Source organism: Sinocyclocheilus anshuiensis, unplaced genomic scaffold (assembly GCF_001515605.1).
Source record: "Sinocyclocheilus anshuiensis isolate Anshui unplaced genomic scaffold, SAMN03320099.WGS_v1.1 scaffold93, whole genome shotgun sequence".
Taxonomy (NCBI): domain Eukaryota; kingdom Metazoa; phylum Chordata; class Actinopteri; order Cypriniformes; family Cyprinidae; genus Sinocyclocheilus; species Sinocyclocheilus anshuiensis.
Window position 1 is genome coordinate 552,769 of NW_015539852.1, and position 11,286 is coordinate 564,054.

The window sequence follows — 11,286 nt, forward strand, 5'->3', positions numbered from 1 at the left end:
CTTGTGTCCCTTGTAGCACTCCCTTGTTAGTATTTAAATCTAAGATTAAAAAGCGGTGGCAGTAGAAAAAGTAGCTACCGTGTGGTGTTTTTTTAGAACTGGTAAATGTAATTTTAGTAGTAGTATCCTTCGTTCTTCTTATTTTCGATACAAGTTCCAGCTAATTTGCCTCTAGGAAAACGTCTCAGGTTACTTATGTAACCATGGTTCCCGGAGTAGGGAACGAGACACTGCGTCCTCTAGGGGTCGCTATGGGGAACGCGAGGACGCAGTTCGAAGTTCCCATGAAAGGGAACCACAATCACATCGCGGATGACGCAGCTCTGATTCAGCCAATCACAGCGCGTTTCGAAGTTTCTCTCCATTCATTGGTCCTCTGCGCGTGATGTAGTGCAGAACCAGGAAATAGTGTGTGTGTTTTGTTTACATCGTGAGTCGAAATGTCACACTGAACCGCTGAGCAGGTCTTGAAAATCCCACTTCAGTCTTTCATAACTCAAGTGTGCACTGTATTTCAACATTTCCCATTAGCACTTAGTTTCAGTAGGAAGCTGGATAAATATTTAATGTATTCTGTTGTGCCCATGACACTTAATTCCATGAATTAGTTCATTTATTTTTTTACATTGATTCGTGTTTTCCTTCAGGGTGATGGGGAACGCTGATAGTGTTGTAGCGCAGAAACGACTGGCTCGTTTTCGTCCGGATGAGAGACCTGTTATAGAGGGGATATTTGACAGGCTTCATGGATCTGGCTCCTCTGTTTCATCTGGAAAAACGGGGAAGGTTTTATCCCTGGACATGTTGAAGGTAAGCATCTGTGACATAACAATACATTTAACTGGATCTGTTATACTTAAGCTGCTGCAGTCTGTATGATAACATTTATTTGATTAAGTTTGTTGACTATTATGTCCTTGTTAGCTTTAGAAAAGATTGCATGGCACTATCTTTAATGATTTTGTGTTCCGGTGTGACATCATATTGAACCAGGGTTATTATAGTTAAAACTAAAATAAATAACTAAAACTGATAAGAAAATTTACAAAAACTATTATAATGTGATGGTTACAACCACTATAGTATTTATGGTAGTCCTGTTTGGTAGGGGGAGTACGGTAGTTTCTAGCATCGCGTCCTTTATGAATGGCATGGTATTAGCTTTGGGGTAATGGCGGCGTGCACGCTGAATGCCAGATGGGTGGTTGTGATTTCTTTCTTGGAGACCGCAATGATGGTTTATGCCAGCTTTGGAAAACAGTTGTTGTAGCTGTTGTTAGACGGCAATGATGGTTTGTGCCAGAGTTGGAAAACTGTTGTCGTAGCTGGTACTAGGAGCTGGTTTGTGTCACTGTTTTGAATTTCTATTTATGTCTGATGTAAAGTATTGCACATTTGCACACGATGGGTGTTGAACCCTTCCGGTATCAACTTGCTACCAGCTAAGCCTATTTATGTTTTAGAACTTTTGTCGAGTTGTTAATAAATGACGGTTACATGGACGATTTGAGTGGAGAAATCGATTGCTTGTCATAGATAGGCTGTACAATACTTAAAAAAATATTTATAAAGATCAAGCGTAGCGTTAGTTCTGGCAGGTCAGGTTAGTCAAGCTCGCATCAGCTGACTCTCAGCTGATCCCCATCTACCTATAGGAATAGGACACCTATCTAAGCATATTATCAGCAGTTTTCGCATTGCTCATAGCTAATTACCTTCCTCCATCCCCAGCTCCTCCTCTCAGTCAGGATTCAGCCTTCTGATTTTCCTTTGAATCAGACTAATTCTAAGTGTGTACATTAAATGATTGAACTTTAACGATATCTGCAATACATTCATGTTGGTTCTGTTCTGTTTACCCTGGGGGGTTATCGCTGCTCTCCCTGCTCTCATCTATGCTAGGCTGCATGGATGCGCAGGGAGTTCTTGCCCAGAACAGAACCATACCGCCAATCCAAACTGTATGCTAATTGTTAATCATCTTTGACGATAGTGGTCCTGACAGAAATGACAAAACATACACCAAAATTACTGAAATTTTAACTAAAATTACAATGAAAAATAAAATATAAAAAATAATAAAAATTCAAATTATTGTAGTATAATTGTATCCAAGTTATGCTAAAATAACACTGGCTTAAACTGAATGTTTCAAAGACCACATGGGAACTGATTTTAGAAAATGCCCACATATTTTCAAATTTTCCACATACAGTAATTACTTCCTCATGGAAGGGACAGTTATAAATAATTGGGTATTGTTATTGGATAAACATTTAAATGTTGTCTGATATTATTTGTAAAAAGACAGAAGAGTATTGTAGAATATCTAAAAAGAAGCATGTGCTAAAACATAAATGTAAATGTTATGACTGGTGAACTGATGCAAGTCATTGTTTAAATTGCATGTCTGTGCCAACACTTAAAGGAATAGTTAACCCAAAAATTAACATTTTGTCATCATTTACTGACCCACATGTCATTCCAAACCTGAATAAGTTTCTTTCTTATGTTGAACACAAAAGAAGATATTTTGAAGAATTTTGAAGAACCAAACAGTTGTTGGTCCCCATTGACTTCCATAGCAGGGAAAGAAATACTATGGAAGTCAATGGGGACCATCAACTGTTTGATTACCAGCATTCTTCAGAATATCTTCTATGTTCAACATAAGAAAGAAAGTGAGTAAAAAAATTTTCATTTTTGAGCGAAATATCCCTTTAACATACATGGATATTGACTTTTCAGTTTTCCTTTTATTTGTTTTAGATGACAATGGCAAAGATGGCCTCAGAATCCATGATAAAGAGAGTACAGGTGCATCTCAATAAATTAGAATGTCATGGAAAAGTTCATTTATTTCAGTAATTCAACTCAAATTGTGAAACTCGTGTATTAAATAAATTCAATGCACACAGACTGAAGTAGTTTAAGTCTATTGAGATGCACCTGTATTTCAGGGCATACACAGCATTGATCCAGGAGTGCCAGTGCCCCCTGGTGATGGGATAAGTCGCGAGCAGCTGGTGATTTTCTTGGCAGATATTCTTAGAGGAACTGCAGAAGAACATGCACCTTTGGTCTTGGCAATGGCTGAGGGTGCAAAGGCTACTGCTACCACAACTGAGCAGATCAGAGGTGTAAGTATCACCAAAATCTAATCATACAAAGTGTTTCAGTATCGGTGTTAAGTGTTATTTATATATTATTATAGTATTCATTCATTTTTATATTTTTAGTTTTCATTTTATTTTTGGTTTAAGTTTTCGTAATTTTGTTAAATTTAAATAATTAAATTATTAGATGAATAATTTCTATATAAATTTCATTTTTATTTGATTTTTTAAGCTTAAATTTTCAGCTAATATTTTATTTTTATTTCAGCTTCATTTCAATTATTTTTAATGGCTTTAGTTAACTATAACAACACTGTTAATTAAAGCCACAATCAGATAAACCACTTAGTTTGCTGACTCATGATAGCCATTTAGACCCACAAACTCAATTTAACAATAAAACATCTCAAATCAATTTCTAAATAATTCTTGCTGCTATGATATCGTAATATTTTTATTTTTGTTTATTGAATAGTTTGTGGAGGACCTGGTTTTAGCTGCAGTGCAGACTCTAGCCCACAGGGGGCATCTGCGAGCTTCGCAACCAGATCGCATGGGTGATGGGCCTCAAGGTGTTAAGCTTCTGGCAGAACAGCTGAACTCTGAATTAAAATCTTCAGGTTTGTAACATGAACAAAATAAACACTGTTTTAAATTCAAATAAAAATTCATAGTATGACTGAAAAATTATATGTATATATATAAATATATATATACTAAGTGGTTTATATATATACAAATATATTAGTATTTAGCTGTAAATGTTTTTATTGCACTTTTAGTTTTAGTTAATGTTAACAAATCTGTAACCAACAGATATAGTGCACACCAAAATAACTATTTAAAGGGGTCATATGATGTGATTTAAATTTTTCCTTTCTCTTTGGAGTTAGTGATGTCCGGTTCGCGAACAAATCGTTCGATTTAACTGGTTCTTCTTAGTGAACCGGTTGAACCAGTTCACCAAATCGAACTGAATCGTTTGAAACGGTTCGCGTCTCCAGTAAGCATTAATCCACAAATTACTTAAGTTATTCACTTTTTTAACATGGCTGACACTCCCTCTGAGTCGAAATAAACCAATATCCCGGAGTAATTCATTTACTCAAACAGTACACTGACTGAACTGCTGTGAAGAGAGAACTGAAGATGAACACGAGCAGAGCAGCATGTGTGCAGCGAGCCGGATAACGAACGTACACGCCCACTGCTGGAGCGGTTCTCGTTCTCGAGTCAAGAACCGGTTGCATCGGTTTTCGAATCACCGGTACACTCAACCAAGAACTGTTTCTTTCGGACACGTCCGATTTGAGAACCGATGAGCTGATTCTCGTTCTCGAGTCAAGAACTAGTTGCATCGGTTTTCAGATCACCAGTACACTTAACTGAGAACCATTTCTTTCAGACACGTCCGATTTGAGAACTGATGAGCTGATGATACTGCGCATGCGTGATTCAGCGTGAAGCTACCGAACAGTACATGATGGCCTACTATGACTGATACAGCACGTCAGAACCGAACTGGTTCTTTTGGACAACTGATTCTGTGCTAATGTTATGAGCGCGGGTAAACCGAAGACTTGAATGAAGGGCAATCTGGCGAAACGTAAGTTTATTTAATAACAAATAAATCACAATGGATTATGTATAGTAAGTGGATTATGGTTTCTGCGCTGATGACAACTAATTTATTTACTTTATATCTTCAAGACTTAAATCCTCGTATGCACATCACTGCCTGTTACTGTATTTGGGTGCTTAGTTGCAAAACTTAATTGTAAACTTTTCAGATCATGATTATGATGCTTTAACTGACTGAAGTTATGACTACTGACTTTATATATTTGAATGTGTATTTTCATCCCGGCCCAGGATTATAGACTTGATATCATTACGTCATCGCGAATGACGTCATTACGTTAGGGCGACAAAGAACCGATGAACCGGTTCATTGAAACGAACTGTCCGAAAGAACCGGTTTGCAGAAAAGAACCGGACTTCTCATCACTATATGGTAGGGGCATAACATTTCCGTCACACGCTTGAGGTATTCGGCCAATCACAACGCACTGGATAGCTGGCCAATCAGAGCACACCTCGCTTTTCAGACCGATGAGCTTTGTAAAAATCGACGCATAGAAGAGAAACAATAATGTACAGTATGTGGAAAATAATGTGTTTTTTGAACCTTAAACCACATAAACACATTTCATTACACCAAATACACAAAATAATGTTCTTTTTAGCAACATCATATGATCCCTTTAATATAATTAGTCCTTGTTGTTTCTATAGATCAGAATACGTGTGATATTCCTTGTCTGGAAGACTGGCTGTTCCGGATCCCAGCAATGGCCATGTTTTTGGAGCTCCTGATTGGTGAGGGTCTAGGAGTTGGGTTGCCCTACCGTCCTCCCCCAACTCTGTTGCCTCCGTGTCAGTACGCTCCCTGGAGTGACCTCCGTTGTCTTTTGAATATACCTCTTCTGATGTTCCTGTCACCTCAGCTGCCAGCTGGACATAGTGCCCCTTGGAGGTTGCTGTTCTCCACAAACATACACTGGGAAAGCTTCACCCGGCTGGTCCAAGTAGATATAACTGCAGACCGGAGATCTCCAAAATGGGGCGTGAACTCCAAAAGTGGGCAGAACCTCCAAAATGGGCTGGGTCTCCTAGTGCAAAGACTTCACCATTGGCTCTGGCTCCAGCCAATTGTTATTGACTTACATTTAAAAAAAAAAAACTTTATAAATTAAACATTGTTTCTAGTTCATCTAAAATAAAATATGCTATATAAATAAATATTCTCCATGAGAGCAGAGCCCAAAGCTCGTGGCCAGTGGTGTTCGGACGGGAGTTTGAAGCTCTGCTTAATAAACGGGAATCACCCACGAGCTCTCCCGCGAGCCGTCCCAGCGCAGCGAAGGGGAAAGATTTTACTCTATTGCTTTGTTCTAAGCAACGGGGGCATCCCGGGGCTCGAAATTCGCAGGGTAGGAGGGGGTAGTGATGCTGGGTGTAACTAAAAAGGTGCCATTGTCCGGTGAGGTCCGGTTGGGGAGTTACGGAACGATCTCATATCGCATAATCGTATTAACTGTTTATCTCCTGAACCGCAACTTTCTTTACCACGCTATTCAGCACCAATCCGCCGTGCAGTCAATTTCACTGGTTAAGGTTAGGGTCAGGTGTGGGGTAGGTTTAGGGGTTAGCATTTTTTGTAGCATAGTGTAGGAAATCAACACTTTAATTGACACAACCAATAAAAACGTTAGAATCAGCTGTGGGGCGCAGTTTGCACTGAAGTGGATTGGGGGGGAATTTTTTGCATGCGTGTCATGTGCCTGCCTGTCAATGGGAGGAAACCATGCCCTATTTTGGAGTTCCCGCCCCCATTTGGAGATCTCCAGGCTGCAGTTATACCCTTCTCGGCTGGTGGGCAACTGCAAAAGTCGGAGTACCACTGTCATTTTGGTAAAGGACTCTAAAGGGCATATCTTCGGGGTCTTTGCATCTCAAAGCTGGGAGGTCAAACCTCAGTTCCAGGGTGAGTTTGGAAAGAAAAAACCATATACAGTGTTATGCATCACAATTAATGTTTCTTCTTCTTTTTGCACTGTAGGTGATTCCAGGTGCTTCCTCTTCTCCGTTTTTCCATACATGCGAGTGTATAGTGTTATAGACTGCACAGGCTATAACAATCATTACATGTACTTGAACCAGGGCCAGCAGACTATGCCGAATGGCTTGGTGAGATAAATTTGAAAGGAATAGCACTAGGGCTGCACGATAAATCGCATGCGATATTTAATGCGCATCTTGTCAGAAAGCCGGTTCTGTAATCAGCGGTAAATCTCCATCACGTGCGTGCTTTCACATTGAGCAGCATTTACAGAACCGGCTTTCTGACAAGATGCGCATTAAATATCGCATGCGATTTATCGTGCAGCCCTAAATAGCACTCAAATATGAAAATTTGCTCAAAATTTACTCACCCTTAGGCCATAGAGTTTGTTTCTTTTTTGGAACAGGTTTGAAGAAATTCAGCATTACATCACTTGCTCACCCTCTGCAGTGAATGGGTGCTGTCAGAATGAGAGTAATCCACACGATTTCAATCCATCACCTCTTGTAAAGTGAAAATCTGCATGTTTGTAAGAAACAAATCCATCATTAAGGTGTTTTAACATTGCATAATCCACAGTCCATAATCCATAATAACACTTAGTTCCTCCAGTAAAAAAGTATATCCCCTGTGCTCCTCTCACATCAAAATCCACTGACATATTTGTTTAGAACTGTTTTGGACTGCTTTCATTTGTAAGTAGTGTTTGATCTGTACATATTTCTATCCTGAGTCAGTTGAGTCGACTTTTCCCTGGAGGAAGCAATATAATGGATAGAGGCCTTGTATTTTAGCTGAAAGCAGTGGCTTGATGTTAAAACATCACAAGAAATCAATTGATGGACTGGAGTCATGTGGATTACTTGTGGATTTTTGTGATGTCTTTATCAGCTGTTTGGAGTCTCATTCTGACGGCACCCATTCACTTCAGAGGATCCACTGGTGAGCAAGTGATGTAATGCTAAATTTGATGAAGAAACTAATTCTTTTACATCTTGAATGGCCCGAGGGTGAGTACATTTTCAGCATATTTTCATTTTTGGGTGAACTATTCCTTTAAACAGTGTTTAAGGCTTTGTTACACTATGGAGCAAAGAAAAAATTCATAATTAACTTGTCTTTTTAGGGTATGGGTGGTCAGTATGGCTATTTCGGCTTGTGGTTGGACTGCGATTTTGGACACGGCCACAGTAGGGCTCGACCACGCTGCATCACATATGACAGCCCTCAGCTCTCAGGAGACGAGGACTTCAAACTGGACACCGTGGAGGTGTGGGCCGTCGGGCAGCCACCTGAAGAACGGGAGCAGGTCTGTGATAGAAATGTTACTATAGTGCATTTTGATTCAAAAAGTGTTGGTGTTGACGTTAAGGATGAGAAGAAGAAGAGCATATGATGGAAATGACAGGGAAGACCCTGCACAGCCAAGGCCTCCGAGAACCTGAGGAGGACGAGGAACAGTGAGGAAGGAAAAAAAGAAGACAATGTGTAGATCAAACCAGCAGTATTTCATTTCAGTGTTTGGTTTGGTTTGTGCTTTTACACTAATGTAGATATAGAGGAAACCACACTGTTGCAAACCACTTACTGAGAAGTTTATACAGTGTAGTTTTTATGTTAATATGCAAAATCCAGGAGCTGGTTTCCTGCCTTCTGTGAAATATTAAAATGTGCATACAAAGACATTCTGTCAAATACTGTTAAACACTGCATATTGACAACGTGTGACTGAAGTCTACATTTCACATCAAGTATCTGGATGTTATATATTTGCATTTTGCCTTGACTGATAAATTTAGTGTCTTTAAACTGGAAGATTCACTCATTAAATGGAAAATAAATAAATACATAAAACATATTTGTTTGCTTATGAATTGTTTCATCCCAAATAACACCTGCCAAATTCATAAATGTGAAAAGATGCATTTCTCAGAATGAAAATGTAAAAGAGCGGTCAAGATTTCCTCAGTTCTCTTTTAAAGATTAATTATGATAATATTACAAAACCATAATAAATAATATGGAAATAAAAATGTCACTTTTGTGTTTTGTTTCCATCTGTTTGATTCATCACAATAATTTCTGCCATTTCTACTTGATTTTAGGCATTTTCAGAGTTTAGTCAATTCAGAGTAGTTGGATCCTGTGTGATGAACTTTAAACTGTAACTTTGATAGATGCTGTAGGCCTGCTTGGTATCAATAAAATATGCAGATAACTGTTTATCGTTTGCTGCTTATGGTGTTTTGAGTTATTCATATTATTTAACCACAAACAATCCTAAATCATTCTGCTCTACAACATCAGTTTTGGTATATAGCAATTGTGACCCTGGAGCACAAAACCAGTCTTAGGTCGCCGGGGTATATTTGTAGTAATAGCCAAAAATAAATTGTATGGGTCAAAATGATAGATTTTTCTTTTATGCCAAAAATCATTAGGATATTAAGTAAAGATCATGCTCCATGAAGATATTTTGTAAATTTCCTATTGTAAATATATTAAAACTTAATTTTTTATTAGTAATATGCATTGCTAAGAACTTCATTTGGACAACTTTAAAGGCGATTTTCTCAATATTTTGATTTTTTTTGCACCCTCAGATTCCAGATTTTCAAATAGTTGTATCTCAGCCAAATATTGTCCTATCCTAACAAACCACACATCAATGGAAAGCTTAATTATTCAGCTTTCAGATGATGTATATATCTCAATTTTGAAAAATTGACCCTTATGACTGGTTTTGTGGTCCAGGGTCACAATTAAGCTTTTCAGGGGTAAGTGAGTTATATTTTTACAGTAAGTAACCATGGTAATATTTTGTTATTTTTTACACTTATTTTTTTACACTTGTTACATATGTAACCTAACTGCCTCTTCTCGTCTGTGAACTTTTCATGTATTCTTAATGCAAAATGAACAGTGGAATGCACTGGAAATGTAACGATGGGTAAGAAAAGCACAGGACTTAAAAGCTAAGTTTAAATCATTAAAATAATTTCGGATGACCAAATTTCCTCTGCTAGCCACTGCGGTAAAGTTGCTAAAGTTGGTTTCATATTCTCACTCACATTCGGACTTTTTCTTTTTTATGTTTTTCAATATCTTTCCAACAGTGGATGCAAAAATGTTAACCTAAGATAATTAATATTATTGACATGTTTGCCAAACAGCTACAACTAATTTAATCAAGAAACATATACTATTAATGATCTGCTCTCATATTTTCGCCGAATCTCCTCTGAATATCCTTCTCTGTGGGCTGGAAAAGTAAGGGAGTGTCTAAAAAGTGTGTGTAAGAAGAGGAGGCGGAAACAACTTGAGGCAGTTTAAAATGTGTCTGATTTCCTTGATTTATTTCATATTGTAATGCGTGAAAATAGTAAAATTTGTACTTTATTGATTTATATATACATAAAAAACTAATTTAAAACAAGTTTGAAAACTTTTCACCTTATAATTTCAATATAATTTTAATGGTTATAAATATTGGCCTTAACTTTAAACTTATCAAACACACTTCAAAAAACTCACTACACCTCATAGTATGAGTATGGTCATGTCTACCGAGTTCTGCTGACTTTGTAATGCTACAGCATGTATAGCTCAGTAGATTTTATATGGTGGTACGGGTTGTTTTAAAAGTTTCCTTTTTAGCCTTACTGAATATACCACAGTTAAATGTTTAACCTCAAATGAACATTGCAATTGGCAAAATTATTTTTTTTAAAGATGACTTGTTCTGTGTTTGTATCACATCACTGTCCAGACGTGTGGAGCTGAAGGTACGCGGGTTTGCTGTGCGTCAGTGTATTGCAATAACTGTGTTTTCATTTCCTTTTATATTAAGTTTGTGCCTGGATTGTAACTTAGATGATCTCCTAGATGCTCCCACCTGCACCTTGAAGTTTCAATATATTTTACTGATTGCACAAATTAACCCCAAATCACTTAAGCACGTATTATTAAGCACCATACAAAAGACACACTACAGCTTATGGTTTGGGGACTGTCACTTTTACTGAGCTCTGCAGGGTTTGATATATTGTAACATACAGAGCTCTATTCTAACATACAAAGATTCAAAACATGCTGTAATTTCTTACTTACAGCCTTCTGAGCATACTAGTTTCACTTCAAATGAGTATGGAGATGAGAAACCTGTTTACATAAAGACTGGAACTTTTGACTGGAGTTAATTAAAAATGCAAGATGTTTATGCATGATTCAGAGAACGTAACATGTCCTGTTTTCCCTTACTGTACGTACAGTGCACAAATTTTAAAGGGGTCATATGATGTTGCTAAAAAGAACATTATTTTGTGTATTTGGTGTAATGAAATGTGTTTATGCGGTTTAAGGTTCAAAAAACACATTATTTTCCACATACTGTACATTATTGTTTCTCCTCTATGCCCCGCCTTTCTGAAACGCGTTGATTTTTACAAAGCCCATCGGTCTGAAAAGCAAGGTGTGCTGTGATTGGCCAGCTATCCAGTGCGTTATGATTGGCCGAATACCTCAAGCGTGTGACGGAAATGTTAC

The 11,286-nt window shown here is 37.8% G+C and overlaps 1 protein-coding gene and 1 long non-coding RNA gene across 2 annotated transcripts; both read left to right on the forward strand.

The window, feature by feature from the left end:
* The first annotated feature begins 408 nt into the window (after positions 1–408).
* Positions 409–2,818, forward strand: LOC107684688 (uncharacterized). Its single transcript, XR_001633881.1, has 3 exons — positions 409–464; positions 648–810; positions 2,770–2,818. It is a non-coding gene; the product is annotated as an uncharacterized LOC107684688 (long non-coding RNA).
* Positions 2,819–2,954: 136 nt separating this feature from the next.
* Positions 2,955–8,636, forward strand: LOC107684679 (TLD domain-containing protein 1-like; the record flags this gene model as incomplete). Its single annotated transcript, XM_016481005.1, has 7 exons — positions 2,955–3,140; positions 3,592–3,736; positions 5,412–5,698; positions 6,534–6,663; positions 6,739–6,866; positions 7,868–8,050; positions 8,114–8,636. Coding segments are annotated over 7 exons (1,083 nt in total), but the record flags the coding sequence as incomplete, so codon positions are not given.
* Between the last annotated feature and the right edge of the window lie 2,650 nt (positions 8,637–11,286).